At 32.8% G+C, this 20,660-nt stretch overlaps 4 protein-coding genes and 1 non-coding gene across 5 annotated transcripts; 1 reads left to right on the top strand and 4 right to left on the bottom strand.

Annotated features, from left to right (window-relative positions):
- Positions 1-2,854: 2,854 nt before the first annotated feature.
- Positions 2,855-6,515, top strand: LOC107927148 (malonyl CoA-acyl carrier protein transacylase). The gene is made up of 10 exons (XM_016858158.2): positions 2,855-3,539; positions 3,707-3,792; positions 4,315-4,381; positions 4,504-4,646; positions 4,821-4,869; positions 4,957-5,094; positions 5,218-5,298; positions 5,450-5,626; positions 6,043-6,129; positions 6,237-6,515. The coding sequence occupies exons 1-10, from the start codon at positions 3,279-3,281 to the stop codon at positions 6,297-6,299; spliced, it is 1,152 nt and encodes a 383-aa protein (XP_016713647.2). The 5' UTR covers positions 2,855-3,278; the 3' UTR covers positions 6,300-6,515.
- A 1,073-nt stretch (positions 6,516-7,588) lies between these two features.
- LOC107927022 (serine/threonine-protein kinase rio2) lies at positions 7,589-8,505 on the bottom strand. Its single transcript, XM_016857989.2, has 2 exons — positions 8,323-8,505; positions 7,589-8,215 (listed from the first exon to the last, which is right to left on the bottom strand). The coding sequence occupies exons 1-2, from the start codon at positions 8,360-8,362 to the stop codon at positions 7,731-7,733; spliced, it is 525 nt and encodes a 174-aa protein (XP_016713478.2). The 5' UTR covers positions 8,363-8,505; the 3' UTR covers positions 7,589-7,730.
- On the bottom strand, positions 8,480-8,550 carry TRNAG-GCC (transfer RNA glycine (anticodon GCC)). Its single transcript has one exon. It is a non-coding gene; the product is annotated as a tRNA-Gly (tRNA).
- Positions 8,551-9,213: 663 nt separating this feature from the next.
- On the bottom strand, positions 9,214-11,510 carry LOC107927023 (mitoferrin). Its single transcript, XM_041090437.1, has 2 exons — positions 10,471-11,510; positions 9,214-9,721 (listed from the first exon to the last, which is right to left on the bottom strand). Exons 1-2 carry the CDS (start codon positions 11,248-11,250, stop codon positions 9,506-9,508), a joined length of 996 nt encoding a protein of 331 aa, XP_040946371.1. The 5' UTR covers positions 11,251-11,510; the 3' UTR covers positions 9,214-9,505.
- A 6,553-nt stretch (positions 11,511-18,063) lies between these two features.
- LOC107927055 (LOB domain-containing protein 12) lies at positions 18,064-19,441 on the bottom strand. The gene is made up of 2 exons (XM_016858023.2): positions 19,079-19,441; positions 18,064-18,469 (listed from the first exon to the last, which is right to left on the bottom strand). Exons 1-2 carry the CDS (start codon positions 19,235-19,237, stop codon positions 18,098-18,100), a joined length of 531 nt encoding a protein of 176 aa, XP_016713512.2. The 5' UTR covers positions 19,238-19,441; the 3' UTR covers positions 18,064-18,097.
- Between the last annotated feature and the right edge of the window lie 1,219 nt (positions 19,442-20,660).

Genomic DNA, 20,660 nt, shown 5'->3' with positions numbered 1-20,660 from the left:
ATACGTGGTGGTTTTAATTGAAAATAATTAAAGATAGCAATCAAATTATCTTTTTGATGCATTTTAACAATTTAAATACCAAATTAAGTAAAAAAAATAACAACTTAATTAATTTTTTAAAAGATATATGAAAATCTTTTATACCCTTAAATAAAAATATAATGTATTGAAGACTTGCAGTACATCTCTTTCTGGGCCTTGACATGATAGCATTGCAGCCTCTGTTAAGCGCTCTCAGTACAATTACTCTAGCCTATTTTCAACACTTTCGCTTCAACTTTAAGTCATTGTTAATTGAGCCTATACCTATGCCTTTCTTTTATTAAATAAAAATTATTCTACATATAATACAAGATAGATTCTTGTCGTGGTTAGTGTCAGCCTCACTTTTTATGGAATGTTGAGGAACTTCTAGAAGTTTCCTAACTCTTTTTGGATGAACAGTGTATTTATTTATAGTTAATGTAAAATTAATGATAATAAATTATAATAATATTATAGTGTAAAATAAAAACAATTAAACACACCATATTTAAGATAGCGTCCATCCAAAAAGACTTAACTTTTCTAAGTTAAGTTGGATTTTTAAATATGTTATTATTTGAACTAAATCGAATCGGTCATTATATTAAATTGAACATAAAAGTTAAATCGATCTTTAAATGAATCATTCAAAATTAATAAAAAAATAAGGATAAAAATTGACGGTTGAATACTTTTTTAATTTTTATAATTTATTTAATTATAATTAAATCAATAGTTGATTGAATTGAAAGTCGTTGATCTAATTGATTCAATAATTTATTTCGCTCAAATTAACACATTAACACTCAATAAACTTATAAAAAAATCATGTTATAAAACAAAGAAAAATAAGAAAATAAAGTCAATAGGATATATACAATAAGTCCCTAAACTCCATATTTATAAGTCTAAAAATATAAATGATAAAGAATTCTACTTCTAATGGACATTAGAGTCTTAAAAGTATATCAAACTTCTTATTTCAACGAACATCTAAGTTACAATAAATATTCATAATACTCTTCCTTGGATGTCTATTGATAAATAACGTGTCTTGTTATACCCCTACACCTTGAGAAGACTCCTCGAGCCTCTACTCATGACCAAACCCAAGAATCGCTCTTCAATGTCAACCTCTTAGCATAACTTCTCGAGGAAACTCTTCCCAGGAGAAATCATTGAATCTTAGATTGTACAAGGGTCTTATGTAACCGCTATTTATGACACCAATTGTCACATCCCATTTGAAATGGTTAACAATCTGTCCAATTGCCACCTCGATCACTCTACTTAAGTCTGCAGTGGCAAAATTGATTGACTTATCCACCCTTAGTCTCCTATAGCATGGTGACACATGATATCTCGGAATCCTAACCCGGGATATATAAACCATTGCCCTTGCATGGCCAATAGACTCTCTCTCAGCTCTCTCTCTTATTTGGGGGCTCTCTTTCTTGTCCCTTACCATCTCAACTCTCTAGGCTAAATATTATTAATTATTTAAATTTAACAAATAAAAATAACAATATTAACAATTAGACCTAAATTTTAAAATTTAAATAATTAAGAAATTAAATTCCTAAAAATACAATTATAGGAATCATAAGCATATTTTAATTTAACTTTTTATTTAAATAATATTATTTTATATGTATATTCTAAAATTTTCGTATTGGATACAGCAACAAAAGGTAGGTGGTTAGTCACAAATTACTGATCCAATTATGAAATTGATTTGGGTGGGAGGCACTGGCATGTGGTTTCTATCTAAAAGGAAAGAAAAACCAAAATGATTTTTTTTTCTCTGTCTCTTCAACTTTCATGGTGGAGAATGGATTTTTGATGAATGGTGATGAAGTGATGGGCAAGTTGAACAGCCATGGGCGCAATCTTGGAAGGGCTTCTCAAAAAGCTTGCCCAATGGGTGCAAATTTGGGTTGGTTGAATTTTCAACACGCATCCACATGGGGTGCCTACATTGTAACCCAATAATGGCATAATTAACCGTGAGAGCTTTCCGAGCAAGGCAAATAAAATATTCGTCCACTTCTTGAATATTGAATTAATTTTGTCCAAGAATTATATCATTACAAGCATTTATCTAAAAAATTAATTCTACAGTTAAATATAGCTAATTGTAATTAAAATATATTTAATTCGACAATTAAAGTTTAACTAATTGTAATTAAAATATATTTGAAGGAAAACCACACAAACATAAAATCACAAAATTTTTAAAACATCAACTTCATCATTAAACTAAAATCTTATAAGATAAAATGGATTGTTGATTTTATTATTATTATTATTATTTGTATGTGTGATGAATTAGGCTCGAGAGTCTATTGTGGAGGATATCATATCGAATTTGAATGGTAACAAATTCTTACAATACTGATGCAAGGTTTGAGAGTATCAGAGTTTATATTATAGGGTGTGATTCGATGCTTAAATCTACTAGTTTCAAGAGGTGAGAGGATAAAGAATCTAGTTGCTAGGGATGAAATTGTACCTAAGTATTTATATTCAATGTTTAGATTGTTGAAAGGGCTACTTGGTACATGACCATTGATTACCTATCTGACTATACTAATTTGTTGTTGTTAGGATGATTATTATTATTGGCCCAAATTTGTCTTAAGTTTGGGCTTGGATCGGAGTTCGCAGGCTTGATCCAAGCACTAAGCTCACGGAGTAGGTTTGGGCCTTGGCTGGACCTTAAGGAGCTCGTAAGCTTGACCTAAGTGTTAAGCTCACAGGGTAAGTTCGCAAGTTGACGAATCAAACTTGGTCATTGTATTGCGAGGTTGCATGAACTTAGAACTATGAAGACATGTGTCTAAACTAGAGCAAGGAACGTGCTTACATGCATAGAGTCTTCCTAATTTGTCTTATCGATAAACAATATCCTATCATATAAATAGACAGATCACACCATCTGAAGGACATACGGAAAAATACTCAATAATTATTTTGCTTAATCTGCCTTGATTGCCCAAGGTCCTTCCTAATAATTCCCTTTATAACAATCTAGCAAGCTCGACATCTAAAACATGAGTCCATTTTGAAGTTATTTGTTAAAATTTATTAATAGATATTTCTACTTGGGTAGTAATTATGTTGGTGAGTACGCAGTGGCAGATGGGTGGTTTCTTTGATTTTTAAGCCAATCTCCAACGTCTACCTTCGTTATCTCCGCCAACATTAACACAAAACGTATTTATTTAACATAGAAAAAATATCAAACAATTGGCATGCACAGTCTCCGCCTTGCTTCTTCCGCTCATTCCCAGTCGCTCTTCACAATGTCCGCCGCCTCCGCTTCCCTCGCTCTCCCTTCTCCCCTTTCTTCGTTTCGCTCCAATGGACCTCTTCCTTCTAGATGCTTCCTCCGCCTCAACAACCCCTCAAGATCTAGGGTTTTCATGAGTGTCTCCGTTGAATCCCAAACTGTCGTCAATGATGCCTTGTTCGCTGATTACAAGCCCACCTCCGCCTTCCTCTTTCCCGGTCAGGTTAGTTCCTTATTCCATCAATTTTGGACTGTGCAGGCTCAGCTAAGCTAAATTTATTCATTCGCATGTTAAAGGCTTTTACTTTCCATTTTTTTTTTGGATTTTACCTGGATGAATCTGTTTCGTTGCCTTCTTATTAGTTCCGATGTACACCATGAGAATTTCAGGGCGCTCAAGCCGTTGGAATGGGAAAAGAAGCTCAGGCTGTGCCTGCTGCTGCAGAATTGTATAAGAAGGCAAATAATATATTAGGGTACACAGAAATTTAGTGGTCAATTTATGGTTTTCGTCCTTGTACTATACTCAATTTTGGAGATTTAGTCCCTATATTTTAACTTGGAATAATTTGGTTCTCTTACTTATTACTAATGTCATGCTCCCGTCCAAATCACTAAAATCTATTGATTGATGTGAAATCGAAAAAAAGGAATCAAATTATGAGGTTGAGATTGATTTTTCTTTTTTAAATGATAAATTAGTAGAAAATAACTATTCTGATGACTATAATTTTACAAATTTCGATTTTCAATTTTCAAATTTTTTTAAAATTTCATATTAGCCTACTAATGGTATATTTAAGGGAATTAGTGATTTGGACTAAAGCAAAACATTAATAATAGTAGGAGATAAAATTATGCCAAGTTAAAAGTACAGAGAGTGAATTTTAAAATTGTTTATGGAATAGGGATGAAAAGACCAAAATTTAATCCTTAATTTGCTATCCCCTTATTTTAAAATCGTCTTTATAGTTTAACCATGTTCCATCTGCATGCAGTTTTGATCTTCTAGATCTTTGCATCAATGGTCCCAAGGAAAAGTTAGATTCAACTGTCATAAGCCAGGTACCTTGCATTCTCATTTGGTTGCCATCCGCCCTTATAAATGTTCTGTTACCAATGTTGTATTACTACAATTTACTCTGTCAAGAGAGAGTAATAAATTAGTGTTATCTTCATATTTGCAGCCTGCTATTTATGTCACAAGTCTAGCTGCTGTGGAGCTGCTTCGTGCCCGTGATGGAGGCCCGCAGATTATTGATTCTGTTGATGTCACTTGTGGTCTCAGCTTGGGTGAATATACTGCACTAGCTTTTGCTGGGGCTTTTAGGTGAGTGTTTATGTATACTGTAATGACTAAGTCAATGTCCAAAATTGTATTTCCATGTTTAAAGCATATAGAAGTTACCATCACCTGTCTGCTAATTTTTTAGTTAGTATGTAAAACTAGAAGAAACATATGATTGATGCTCTTTTCCCTGTGAATTTGATTTCATGTATAAAGCTTTGAGGATGGACTCAAGCTTGTCAAACTAAGAGGAGAAGCGATGCAGGTAATGATCTGTTTCTGTTTAATAGTGCTTTGTAGTGTGGATGATTTTATGATTCCTGCTGGTAATCATCATTCTTTCTAATTTTAGGAAGCCGCAGATGCTGCTAAAAGTGCTATGGTCAGTATCATAGGACTTGATTCGGAGAAGGTTCAGCAATTGTGTGATGCTGCCAACCAAGAAGTTGATGTAGCTGATAAAGTGCAGATTGCGAATTACTTGTGTCCTGTAAGGATATAAGATTCATTTATGTCTCATTGATCAAATGAACTGTGTCGTGCTTGGTATAATGCTAATTAGGAGACCAGATATGCGTTGACTTTGGTACTGAAAATGTGTTTTCTTTGGCAGGGAAATTATGCAGTATCTGGGGGTCTCAAAGGAGTGCAAGCAGTGGAAGCTAAAGCAAAGTCATTCAAGGCTCGGCTGACGGTAGTTCTCTTTGTCATTTTCTATCTAAAAATGTGGTCCTTCAGCATTTACCTTGATTGATTGTAAATTGATACATTTCCTTTTTGTGCTAATGTGGACATCTAAGCTACAATCTGACTGCTAGTGATAACATAGTTCTCCCCTTTTGTAGGTTCGTTTAGCTGTTGCTGGTGCTTTTCACACTAGTTTCATGGACCCAGCAGTCTCAAGATTGGAGGCTGCATTGGCAGCAACCCAGATTAGAACTCCAAGAATACCTGTCATATCAAATGTCGATGTTCAGCCTCATGCAGATCCTGAGACTATAAAGAAAATACTAGCACGTCAAGTAAGCTTGCTTCATACCCATTTTTTTCTACTCCTCCTTGGTGGTGTGTTTAGGGAGAAAAAAAGCCGTGAAACAATAGAATTAAAGCTGAAAATAAGTAGAAAGAAGTTGGAACTCTAGAAATTGTAGGGTTGTGAAAAACCTATAGTTTCTCTCTATCAATTGAAAAAAAAAATGCTAATGTTGTTGGCCTGAAAATGAATAGAAAGAAGTTGGAACTCTACTAATCCGTAGGATTGTGCAAGACCTATAGTTTCTCTCTATTAAAAACCCAGGCTTTCTTGCAAAAAGAAAACCTGATAAATCTAGCCCTAAATTTAAATCGTAAATATATCTTATAATTTTAGCAGTCCATAATATGTTCCTGCATCACATGGGCTAGGAATAGCTATTTAAGCTTATGGTTGGAATTGCAGGTGACTTCTCCTGTTCAGTGGGAAACCACAGTGAAAACTTTGCTGACCAAAGGGCTGAAAAAGAGTTATGAATTGGGGCCTGGAAAGGTAAAAAAAAAAAAATCTTATAGACTGCTTTAGTACAAGCTTCTTCTTCTCTCTCTCGAGGCATTCATTCTCATTGGTCTGAGTTTTGTTTTGGGGTCATGTATCAGGTCATAGCTGGCATTGTGAAGAGAATGGATAAAAGTGCTGAGATTGAGAACATTGGTGCTTGAGGAGTGTTTTTTTATTAGTTGTGGCTACTCCACCATTCATATTGAATGATGTGTTAATGCAACTTGGAAGTTTTGAGGTTTTATGGCCAGACATATTGCAAATCTAGCTTGTAATGATGGTGTCAGTTGTCTCTATGTGTGTGTTTTTGTCAGCATTGTTTCATTAGAAAGAAATAGGCCAAGTAAACAACACTCCGGTGTCATTCATCGTTTCAACTGCAGTGCCTACATTCTACTATTCAATTTCCCAATCCATCTCTTAAGCCACGACTCATTCACTGTATAAATATAATTTTTGGGGGATATTATGTTTTTCGAGGAGTGAACAAAATGGTTCAACTTATAGTTGTCGGTTAAGTTGGTTAGAATGGTTAATTATGACTGTTAAAATAGTTTAACTGGATCTGTTATACCCTAAAACAAACGAGTCTAATTTTATTTATTAATTTTTATTTTTAATGTAATTTAAAGATACGAGTGTAATTGAGCAAAGCTAAATCTGAATGGTGAAAAACTCGAGTTTGATCCAAACAATTTCAAAATTTAAGCTTTGCTCAACTCTTAATCAAACTACTTAAATTTATTTATTAATTTTTGTACTCAAATTTAAATCATTTTTACTTAAACTCTTTTTTATATAATAAAGTAAAAATATATTAAAATGAAACAATTGATTAGACATGTAAATTGTGTGAATCGAATATGACTTAATTGATGGCATGAGTTGCTTAAACTCAACTCAATAATTATAAATTTTTTTGTTTATTTTTTGGTGAAAAGGATAAATAATAACAACAGTTATATTAAACTATCAACAATTAACACTCTTGTTAAAAGTCAATTTAGCAATGCAATCAACTTCTAAACTCTTTTTTTGAGCCGTATATATTATTTCCCATAACACCATTGTCGACAATATTTATTGAATTCGTCTCATAAGTACTGAATTAGATGACCTAAATAACTTGGACAACCTCCGCGCTATCAGTCTGAATAAACTTGATTAAAATAGCTTACAGGCATCATCTCATTTACACCCTTATTTAAAGATACTTGATGGTAAAATTTTGAAACAATAATAGACATAATAATTGTTCTTTTTAAATATATAATATAAAATTTTAATCACAAGCCGAATAAACAAGAGAAAAAAAGGGGAAAAAAATTTCAATTCAACATATTTAATGGACGGTTTAATTAGATTGATTTAAGACCTAACTTAATGGTTTAGTAGGTTAAAGTTTGAACTGATCATGCAATCGATTTTTGAAATTTCTTTTAGAACAGAATTGATCCAACTGAGCAATTGTTCTTTAACGCTGATGTTTTGCCAAAAGGACAGATAAAGATCTATAACTTGCCAGAGATTTGTCCAAATTTCAAAAAGAAAAAAAAGCATTGAAATTGACCCAAAATCTAGGAAAGATGGTTTTAAACCGTACTGGAAGGGCGTTGCGGTTGCCTCAACCGCCGAAGCTGATCGATCCACCGGTCCTCGGGAATTTGATTGGCCCAATCAGGAGTCAATCCAGCGAACGCAACCCCACGCATCGCTTCCCTCACTCTCATAGCATTCTCCGCCGTTAACGGCGCGTTTCTCCGCCTCTCATCTTCCCTAAACGCCCTCCTTATCGCCGTATCAGACGCCTCTCTCCTCCTCTCTTCCTCTTCTTCTTGCTCCGTAGCGACGCTGCCTACGTGAAGAAACGAGATCCCGTTCTCCACTCGATTGACGTAACCACTCGTTAGGTTACGATGGTGGTGTTCTTCATCTGAATTGACTTGATCATCGAAACTTTCTCGATCCTCATCGTCGTCGTCGTCATCATCACCATCCACGGCTGAGATCGGCTGGTAGTATTCAGGCGCGTCATCGTGACTGGTATCGGAGTCGCTGCCATTGCCATTGTTACTCTCTGCACAAAAATTTTCGCGTGCATAGGCAAGCAACAGTTTTGAAAATGGGGAAATTTAGACAAAATTTTTTAAAATTGTAAAAAAAAAAACTTAAAATAAATAATACCTTGAATGAAATCGACAGGAGAGGTGGAGATGGCGTTCATTGTAGGCTGGGAAGCAAATGCAGAGAGATCCGGAACCAGAAAGACAGGCCCTCTGAATAAAAAGGATTCGTCAAATAAATGCAGTAAACATTGGATTTAAAGGAAACCATAAAAGGTTGCACCAGCCGGGAATCGAACCCGGGTCTGTACCGTGGCAGGGTACTATTCTACCACTAGACCACTGGTGCTGCTTGTTTAAGATGTTTGATTAGCCATTACTAGATTAATTTTAAATTACAAAACGACCTAATTGAAATTGTTCTAAATCCAAAATAAATTAGAGCAATAGTATATGTAACACTTTTAACGCCTCCTGAAATTTGTAAATAAGGAAAAAATAGTTTGAGAAAGTTTTGTTCCATTAAGATATTTAAAATGGTGCCTTTACATCTTTTGATGTAAAGCTTGAATAAGGTGAAATTTATGACGGTGTTGATCAATTCACCCCATTTAAAACGGGATGAAAAGTCGATTACTTTGATGGTGGATAATGGAGGAAATCAATTCTCATGGAGTGTACATATAGCCGAATTAAAAAATATTTATTTAAAAATTGATTATGTAAAATCACATGCAACGTATGTGTTGCTAAAAATTAGTTGCTACAAAATCTGCACTAATTATTTTTATTCCTTAAATTTGATTACTAAATCTCTTTTGATATATGAATTTAGATTCTATAAATTACGATAACATGGTTTTATAAATAACTTATATTAAATACTTAAGATGTAAAATTTAGATTTAATTTATAATTTTTACTTTACAAAAATAGACAAGAAATACTAAAATAAAAAACCACATATGTAAAACTAAAAGCAAAAACATCATAATGTTTTTAATCTTTTGGGTATAAAAATCAAAGCCTTGCATTTCATGAAACCAAAAACAAAAGAAAAAACAAGATCTCAGATGATGATTTAACAAAAATAACTGGCTAGGAAATGACTCCAAACCTTTATTATCATTCAATTAATTACAATAAATTGCAGAGTATACACCCTTTGGGTGCCACCATTGACAATGCCTCCTCACCTCTCCAGGCCTCCACCACCACTGTGTGAACCCGACACCTTTCCGCCGTACCTTACGATGCCGGTCACGCAACTGCATAATACATTGGCCATAAAGTCGTAAGGTATTTCAGGTGACACTGCCACTCTCTCTGCTAGCATTGAGTTCTTGGAAGAACGTTTTAGCGGCCTCGTATGTAGACCAGCAGATCGCGGCGGCAGGTGCGTGGAAAAACATTCGAGGAATCCATCCTCTCATGAGGCCTTTGTATCCGTCCTTTTTCACTATCGTTTTAATCACGTCGCTGATAGAACTACTCTTGAACCGATCGCATCCGCATACACCCTGCCGTAATACATTTTGCATAATTGAATCAACAATACACATTCATGGATGTTAACGTGAAACAAGATGGAGCAAGCACTTAAATGTACATGTATTGTATACAAGGAAAAGCATGCTTTAGTAAATTGTATAGAAGCAACGCTAGATACTTAAAATTGCATACAAGGTCCCTATAGGCCGATTTGAATCCTCTATTCTAATTTCATCGTATACTTTTCGAAAGGTATAGTTTGACAAATGTTATACTTTTCTATCTTTCTAAAATGTGAAATAAACTGTGATTTCAGGTATCTTCATCCCTTTCTAACAAGAGAACGACAAATAACATTTTTCCTCTTGATTGTCATTCTACTATTAGAGAGAGATAGGGACGAAGGGTAATCCCAGTTTCATGTAATTCTTTTTTCAGAAGAAAATTGCAAATGTCTATATGCCACATCATCACATCTTATACAACAGAATTAATGTAAAAAAGTTGGCATCGGGATTGAAATGCATGTTTCTAAATTTAGAGGGATTAAAAATGAAGGATTTGTAAGGTTTAAATCAAGATAACAAAAGCATTAACAATCTTCAAATGGGTTAATTACAGAAAATGTCCTCAAACTAAGAACCATGCTTTAAATTGATCCCAAACTTTAAATCCTTCTAATTGAATCCTCAAAAAGTTTTAAACCTAAAAGCATTGCATAAACAGATTAAAGCTTTAGCAAAAATCCAGCAAGTAAGAAAAATGGGCCTTGACTTACCTGACATTGCAGCTGAGTTTTAACTACATCAAGCGGCGTAGTGACAACGGCAGCTGAAGCTCCGGCAAGGGCACCAGCCGTAGCATGCACAATGACCCGCTCGTCACTCGCACTCTCCGGTGAAATCTCAATCAAACCCCTTTTCGCCGCCTCGTAAGTGGCGAAATGAACCGCCGTGAACGGCGCATTCATGACCACCGTCGTCCTGTAGGAAGCATAAAACGCCCCAAAACCTTCCTCTTTCAACACTCTCCTAACGCAATCCAAAACCCCTCTGTAAGTAGCACTGTTGCCCAACTGTAATCGTTGCTTCACCATATCCATAGGGGTGAAAACGGCGTCGCTCGCGACAGTCGCGAAAACGCCGGAAACCGCATGAGCAGCGGAGTTATTCGGGTCCCCACCCGAGAAATACTTCTTGCAAACTTCGTACACGGAGAAATAAACGGCATGGGCCGGACCCGCCCCGAGACCCATTGCCCCTATTCCCCGGTATAACCCCGGTAGGCCTTCCGATTTGAGGATGGAACGGAGCGCGTGATGTACACCCACTGATTTTATGGGGCAAGACCCGAGAGCTTGCATATGGGTTTTAACGGTGTCAACTGGGAACATAGCCATATGCTCAACGCAGCCGGCTATGGAGCCAGCAATCATGAACTGCCAAAAGCGGAGCCCGTCATGGGGACTGACAGTCACCTCCGGCCGGAAATCCGGCGGCTGTGCCACCGGCTGGAAATCTGAACTTTGGAAATTTGTTGTGGCAGCTTCTGTTGACATCAAAAACAAAGATTTGGGTTTTTTTTTATTGGAATGAAGGAATCATTCAAAGATTTATTCTTCTAAATTGAAAGATTAAGACTTAATGGAATAATTCTAAGAGATGGGGGAATAGAAAGAAAAGATAGAAAAAGGGCTTTGTTTTTAAAGGTCCTTATTATTACTGGGGGATAATTTGAAGCTCTAAAAGTCAGAGATGAAGTTGGACAAGTCGCCTTAGGGTTCCAAGAATTTGGGGTTCCTTTTCAATTTTAACGTTTTTGTCAAAGCAGAGCGATTTGAATAAAAGATTTGATTTTGTTTTGGCTTAAATCCAAAATTAGTCCTCTAATTACATCCTTTTTCTCAATTAGTCCTCTTCTTTTTTCTTTTCTTTTTTCTAAGTCAAAATTGGGAAAATTTTCAATTTTTTCTCAAAACAGGATAGTTTCTAATGAAAACATAACACTTCATACCTTTTTATTGGACCTCAAATTTTTTTAAAGTAAAACAAGATAAAATTGATAATTTAGCAGTTAATTTTGACCAAAACATTTTAGATCCATCGTGTAATAACTTTGACCAGAAAATTCATTGGGCAGAGACACGAGGTTTGAGGATGTCCCTCCCTTTGCTTCTTTTTGTTGTTAGCTAGTTTAAGAATACTTCTTAAAAATGCTTTTGGAAAAAAGGGTATTTTTTAGGATCACAAAAGGTGTTTTTAGGTTAATTTTTGGTTTGATGTTAGCACTTTTCTCTAAAAAAAAATAGTTTGTTTAGAAATATTTTTGTTTCAAAAGTAACTTCTTTTTCTAAAAGTATTTTTGAAAAGTATTCTTAAACTGGGACTTAATTAAGCCACTAAGTTGAATTCTGAATTGTTTTAAGTTTGAATTTTTCGATTTTGAAGTTTGAATTTCATTGTTGCTAATAAAGTCATGCCATACACAAGTCATGTACCCAACATACTGACTATCAACTCAAGCATAAGTCTCCACTTATATCAAAGCACATGAGTTATATACGCATGGTTAGTAGCTAACTCAGGATTTAGGTAAGTCACACCATGAACGTCACAAGTGAATCAATTCACAAACAGATTCAAAATTAATTCAACTTGGGTCCAATCCAATATATCTTCTTCCAATGAGTACATCTATGTCTCTACTCGTGGATAGGGGTGTTCAATTGGTTAAACGACCCGAAATAACATTAACCGAACTTTCAAAATTTTTAACCGTTAATCGAACCGAAATTTTTTCGGTTAATTTGGTCCGTTAACCGAATTAACCGAAAATTATATGTTTTTTTATTTTTGGTTAAAAATTAACCGAATTAACCGAATTGAATCACTACATAATTAAAAACATTACATAAGTCTTTGAATCACTAACATTACATAAGTCTTGAAATTAAATTATTTTTATTTATTAAATTATTTGTAATTTTTATGATTGAGTTGGATACTTGGGTTTGGATTGGGTTTAGGTGAATAGTGGGCCTATTTATATATTATAATTTTATTTATTAATTTTTTTGATTTTACTCGAATTTTGCACACCCCTACTCGTGGAGCCAACTGCTCTGATAGCCAAGATGTAACACCCCTAAACCCAACCTGATTACCGGATCAAGTATAGAAGTGCTACATTGGTTTTCAGAAACTCTAATAATAATTTCTAAATAAAAATAACATTATAATTTGTACATATTAGTTTCGTTGTTCTAATATATTAATTATTGATGTTCGAGATAAGCCGAAATAAATTTTTTTACCATTCTTACATTTAAAACAATATACTAAAGTGAAAGAAGGGCCATTGTGAAAAATAGGGAACGTGACTGTGTGGATTTCAATAATCATGTTTAATTTTGAAATTCAAGGGATAATTTGCCCTTTCTCGGATCCACTGATGTGATGAGATGAGGTGTCTTCAATCTTCAAAAATCATTTTCCTCTACTTTTAACCTAACCGTATGAGCACGGGTTAAGCTATTGTTAGCTTAGCAAGTACAACTAATATTTAAATCATAATCTATATTATAACTTATAACTTATTTATTTTTACTACATAGAAACATTTAAATGACTTGTTTGTATTCATCATACATACCAATTCACTTATTCTTACAATTAGGTCCACATTTATTATTTACTCATTAAACACCAACTAAACATATTGATTTAATTAACATCTATATAATACTAGAATCACATGATTTGCTTTAAATTCTCATTTACTCCATTAAGCTAAAATTTCTAATAATTTACTTTACTTATTTCAATCATTTTTTTCTCAATTTCAAAACTTTTCAACACATATAATCTATATAATTCAGTAATCGCTAAATCGTTTTGTACCTTTTTCAGATGCCCAATAGACTTAATAGAACACACAGGATATACAGAACATAATAGAACATTGCTGAAACGGATGAACAGAGAACTCAAATGTGCTAATTATCGATGAACACTATTGTGCTAATAATCAGAGAGCGCGCTAAGGTTCCTTAATGGCATGCCACTAATATCCCAATAGTTCTTATATAGTCTACTTGGGCAAGTCATAATATGCACATGTCACTTTTACACTTTTTACCATTTAATCATTATAACAATACTTCGTATAATTATATATTCCTTTTTCATTAACACATGTAACTTGTCTCGATATTGAATAATCTTCCATAATTCCACTAATAATTCTTATTATACATTTCACCTATCACTTTTACTTATTTTACAATTTATACCTCATCATGACATTTCATGTAACAATATCTTTTTCTTTCAATTTCGTATATAACATATTTCATTTATCTATTTAACTTCCATATTCCACCATAATTTCTTATCACATTCACATGTCAATTTCATTTTTTTTTCTTCTAAATTTTGTCCTTGAGGCATCAAATCCACAAATAGAATTCATAATTCTTTTAATACATGTAACATGTTTCACCAATTAATATAATTTCCATAATTCATCACTAATCTTTATTAATTCTTTCTTTTTCATGTTATTTTACGCTTTTAACACACTAATCCTTGTCTTTCAATTTTTTTTTATCAAATATCTGTACATTATTTCACATATCATTATTTCAGATATTTCTCTTCACATTTACTTACATAAATATATAGTTCCATCAACTTTTACATCCTCTATAATTTAGTTTTTTTTTCTGCACTCTAAATCTTTTCTCACATCTCTTTCAATTTTTTTATCATATATTACTTAATAAATACAATCAATTCATTTTTTATTATATTTAATCATTATCAAGCCTTATTCTTCACTTATTCAACTTATAAATTTGTAATTAAATACCATATTAAAATTATATTCATTCTAACAATTAACTTCATATTCAGAACAAGTAAGAATCTAGTTGTACTTACAACTCAAAATATGGAATCAAGCTTTCTTCCTCTTCTTCCTCCTTTAGCTCCTCATTTGCCTTTTTTCTCTACTTGTTTCTCACTTCCCTTCACTTTTTCTTAATCACTTGTATTCAACACTAATTGTTATTTTCTCTCTCCTCCGAGACAAGTATGGATGCATTTCTTTTAACAATTGGGTAATTACTACACTGCTCTACTAATTTTACTCACTAATCTTGAAGAAATTTAGAAGAAACCAGCTTAATTGATTTGTATTTGGTGAAAGGGACTAAATTAAAAGAAAAATAAAAGTTGAAATGGTGGGAAAATGGTGGCAAACATGAAGTACCATGGCTAATGGCCTTTTATAATCATTTCATCCTTTCTTTTCTCAATTTCTCTAGTTTCTTCCATCAATTTATCTATACAAAAATATCTTTTTATATTATTTACTATCTTGCCCTTTCCACTTAATTACAATTAAATCATTACTTTTTCATAATTATCTTTTTAATTCTTTTATCATTTTACCCTTTCACTTTGTCTATAATAACACCCATGTGTCCTATTTCCTTTGGTATATTTTCACCTCTAGTCTCTCTTCATTTTTCATCAATTTAATTTAATCCTTCAACACCCAATTTTCTTACCTTGTCCCAATACTTTCCATTAATTTAATCGTTTCCCCAAATAAATTTATATCAATATTTATACTTTTCCAAATATCTTAGGCAGCTATCTTTTATGTCTCATAGCTCTTTAAATTTCCAATTTCTGACTTTTCTCAAAATTTTGACAAATTTATTGTATATTTATCACTGTTCAAGACTCCAAAAATTTTTGGGATGTTACACAAGACTAGTCATCTCCCTAATTGGAATTGTAGATGGCATAAAAGCTTTCCGAGTATTTGAATCAAATGCTCACTTTGATTCTTTTATGGGATTATGGACTCGTTTATATTATCTACTGAAATAAGTTGTCTTTCTCGCAATGTAAACATTCTTTCAATGCCACTTATCATCAGTTTGAACTCAGACAATCAATGAACTAATATTTACTTGTCACAATTTCACTATGTATGCAAAACATGAAAGATAGAAACACAAAAGATATAATAGTGAAATGAGAAAATTAACTTTATTTATTTATTCATCGCTCAAATACATAGAAAATAATTACATGTTTACTGCAATATAAGCACATTTCCCAACAGCCTCATGCATGTTATGTTATCCACACGTCCAAAAATCTATTTTGCAATAAGGTTGATGAGTCGATATCAGGTAAATCCTAATCCAATGCACTAGCAAACAGTTAAGCATATACTCAAATATTTATATATCAAATAGTATTAAATATATCTAAGCTTTCTTTATAAAGAGAGTACTTCATAATTATATCTCCCCATGTCAGTAACAGTAGGTTAATGAAAGTTTTAGCATATATATATATATATGGTGCCAAAGTATATACATATGCACTTGAATGAAGTGATGATTAAAACTCTTGTTAGACACTCGTTTACGACGGATTCAAACCGTGTGGCCCCATCTCTTACCATATATATTGTATATAAAAAAGTACATACATATACATATATAGTGTGAAAGTATTACATAAAACAGTAACTCTGAATACCACCTGTATAAACATGTGAATTCTTCTATATATTTGTTCTAATTATTAGTCAATTTCAATTAAATTAATTTTTGACTTAAATATCCAGTTTAATGCTTGGAATTATTGATTCTATTAAAACTATAATAATTTTTTTAAAAAAATAAGTAATTTAATTTTTCTCAAAAATTACAATTAAAATTTTTCCTCGAACTCTAATATAAAATTTTAGCTTGAGTTTGGATTCCACTAGCTGTGTTCCTCCAAACATACTAATCCATTTCTTGATTCTAATATAGATCACTGATCTTAATCTAATTTGAATTTTATTAAACAATAATTATAATTGACCCAACTTGGTTAGTTTTATTTAAAGAACCCATCAGGAGAGAAGATGGTTAAAACATGTAGTTAAATCTCTATATTTGATTGAAGTTAGTCATTCAAAAGCAAATCATTATGGGACTTAACAAGTATATTTAATGGTCAATATTGATACAAGTGTCTCAAAAATGTATATGTTGGAAGTTTTGAGGCATATTCTTGATTAGTAAAAATGAAGATTTGAATCGTAAAACTATGGTTTTGTATTTCTCTCCATGAGATCTTTAAAACGGTATATCATATGCTCATATTTCTCTCCATGAGATCTTTAAAACGGTATATCATATGCTCAAAATGATTGAGCGATGAATGAGAAATTGATGCTCAAAGTAAACCACTTGTGAATAATGTTGAGGAAAATAGAAAGTTTAGTCCCACATTAATTAGATATCAAAAGTGAAATATGTTTATATATATATGAACCAACTTAATAGTTATATTTAAACAGCTAAACTACTATTTTCTCTTTTGTGCAAGGGATAGTAAATCCAAACCTGTTGAGGTTAGGGTTGCATGATTTGGGTGACATTAATTTCAGTTTTATAAATATTGTTCTTGTGATTAATTATGGGACTCAGTGTAATAGAATGACAAAAATATATTAGCGATGAGTGGTTGTGGTCTTACCTTTTAGTGAAACATCGATTGAATCAAATATACACAATAGTTTTCGATGAATGTCAAAGTAAAAAAGGATTAACCATAGGTTTAGACCAAACAAAATTACAAACCATTCATTATAAGTTAATGGCGTGTTTGTGACGAAAGAGAAGCTTTCTAAAGTCTAATTAAAACCCTAATATTCTCGTTGCCTCACATGCAAGTTTGACCCCTTCCATCATAATTAATCTCCCCTTTCCACATCCCAATAACATTATATATCTATGTTATGCCACATCGTTGGTGAAAATTATGTATATAATAATTTATAAAAAATCAAAAATTAAATGTAGTTGTGGTGAAATATTAAACTTCAAACAATGAATTTGAGTATTTTTTGAAGATTTTATATAAAATAGTAAAAATAAAAATATTTTTGATAATAGGGTTTTGTAAGAACTAATTAATAGTTTCGAGATTTATAACGGTTCATTTCAACTCCAAGGTTCAAACTTATATTCTCTCCTTAGAGAAGGATAATATACCTTATTGTTAGTCCCAACTTTTATCGATGTAAAACATATATTTATAAATAGATTTTAAATTTATTTTTATATAAAAAAACTCTAAAAATCAAAATAATATATAAAGATTAAAGAGAATTGAATTTTTAATAATTTTCTATTTAAATTAGTATCTAATTTAATGATAATACCAACTCAATGCTTTTAATTAAGCAGGGATTGGAGGATGATTTTGGGCAAGCCCCAAAACAAAAACCATACATATTCCCACCAAAAAAGAAAAATGGGAGAGAAATTAAAAAAACGTGGATTAAGGTTTCATTTTAGAAAGGCAAAAGGAGCTAACTTTATTTATTTAAGTCCAAAGAGACTCTCTCTTGACAGTTGCAGCAGGGTCTTGAATTACATTGCTAGAAGAAGCGAAATTGATGTATTGGGAGATGTTATCTAAGTTATGAGTAGTGGGTAAAAGGAAAGGCTTGTAATCATCATCATCATGGTGTTGCATTTGAGTGGGCAAGGCCAAGGCCGAGTCCTCCTGGTTGTGCTGCATTTGAATGCAAAGTATCTCGGTCTGAGCCACCGCCAGCTGCATCTGCAATTGCGACACTTGGTTTTGAAGGTAGGATATGGCCCCAACGCATCCGTATACAGGGTCCCTCACTCTTGCATTTGCTTCGTATACTAAACTACTTACCGCATCTGCTCTCTGCTGAACCGGCAGCTCCTATATCAGATTTACAATGAAGATACACATTAACTTAAAAAGAAAAAAAAGAAAAAAAACTTTTCCATCTGCTAATCAACTTCAGGTCAATTTGACTATGGGTTATTTCGAGATTAGGTTATTTTTGTTCATCTCAATTGAAATTTTGGGATCAAATTTAAGTAATAATTTTTTTTAGTTTTCTAAAATTATATTAACTTAAAATTAATTTCCAAAATATGAAATTATAATTTTTTTTATTTTTTTGAAAGTCAAAAAATTGAATTATAATTTTTTAAGAAGCTAAAATCATTGTATTGATTGAATTTTTTTCATTTTCTAAAGGGACTTTTTTTTAAAAGAAATTTTGAGGTCAAGATCTCTCTTGCCCTTGATTTCATTGTACTGTTTTTCATTCATTTAGGTTAACCTAAATTATTTTGAGTTGAAATCTTGAATTAAAAGAGATAAAACTATCTAATTTTGTGATTGATTCAGTTTTAAATTAGGTTAATCAAATCAGGTTTTCATGACTAATACGACCTAAAACATTGGAAATAAACAACAAGCAAAACTTCCAACAACATGCATGCATAAGAAAGAGGGAAAGGAAGAGAAGGTTAAAGAAACCTGCAACATTTTGCTAACATTGCTGGCACCGAAGACTTTGTGAACAATGGCGAACTTGTGAGGATCATCCGAAGGGAAGTAAGGCGCAAAGATGCAGTCTTTTGCGCATCGCCGCCTTAGCAGTTTGCAGGACGCACATGGTGATGAACCACTCCCCATTTTCTGTTTTTTTTTATTATTTTCTTATACTCCAAAACCAAAAACCAAAATCCCCCCCCCCAAAAAAAGGGTTTCTTTTGATGAAGAAGGAAGAAACTTGAAACTTCAAAAGCTTAGTTTTGAAGAGACAGGAGAATAAAATGGGGGGTTATTTATAATGGTTGAATGGGGGGTGCTTTCACCATCACTGCACACCTAATGTGCAATATGAATCCACATGTTTAATGGTTTTAAAAATATTTTTGAAGTCTTGGGATCGAATTTGATGAAAGGGAGGCTAGTTTTAATATAAGTGAAGAAAAAAAAAACACTAGATATCTGTGTTGTATTTACACTCATGTCCCTGTATAGCACAAATATTCATGATATTAACAAGGGTAGTGAGGTCTTATGGGGGGAACAAACGGGTGTGAGTTGACCACCGCCTTGGCGCGTGATAGGTTGTCATCCATGCAGGTGCAGTTGTGTAGTTCCCACGTTCTTGATGTTTGACTCTTCTACAATTTTATACTCGAACCAGTAAGACAGCAAAATTTATAGAAATAAATTATGCCCAAGGAGAAATATAGATTAACAGATACGGAAATATAATTATAAATAATTATAATGATGGAGTTGAAGAGAATCATTCTTAAGAGTGCCTGGTTTTGGGCAATTTTAGTGTAGACTGGGAATTGAAAAATAATAATAATATTTTAAAAAAGAATGAAGAAGAATTTGACATTATCACTTTTAATTCTAAACTTAAAAACAAATTAAAAATAATATATAAATCTTAAACCGGATCGAGGCTATGAGAAATGGGCTACATATGAATGTTTGTTGGCGTACATTCACATGCATGGAAACATACACAGCATTTCTCCTTCTCTCTCATACGCACACCCTCATCGTTTCATTCACCCTGCGAATCTCGATGTTGGCTGCCATTAATGAGCGTTTAGCACCTCACCCCTATACTTAATATTCAATTCCAACATATTATATTATTTATCTTATTTGAATTAAGAGTTTTAGAGTTTAGGTGAGTTTACTATCTAGTTTGATTTCTTTTTTTTTTAAGAAGTATTTTAAGGGTTAATTAATAGGTCAGTGTTGTCTCCGGTTGAGGTATTGTTTTTTGATTTTGTGTGGAAAGTTCTCTCTTCGGGTAGCCTCTAGTAGACCTATCCTTTGGCCGGGCGGGCCGGGCCTAGAAAAAATTTTCGGTCCGGCTAAAAATATAGGCCTGAAATTTTGTCCAGACCCGGCCCTAGAAAAATATCATAAGTCCGAGCCCGGCCCGGCCCGGCCCATTTTTAATAAACATTAAAAATTTATTTTAAAAATAAAAAAATAAATATAAAAATATTTTAAAAGTATTTTAAAATAAAAAAATAAAAAAATATTTATTATATTCGAGCCGGGCTGGGCCAAAAAAGTG

Source organism: Gossypium hirsutum, chromosome D03 (assembly GCF_007990345.1).
Source record: "Gossypium hirsutum isolate 1008001.06 chromosome D03, Gossypium_hirsutum_v2.1, whole genome shotgun sequence".
Classification (NCBI taxonomy): domain Eukaryota; kingdom Viridiplantae; phylum Streptophyta; class Magnoliopsida; order Malvales; family Malvaceae; genus Gossypium; species Gossypium hirsutum.
Note: the sequence above shows the minus strand (reverse complement) of the source record. Positions and strands in the feature narration are given on the sequence as shown.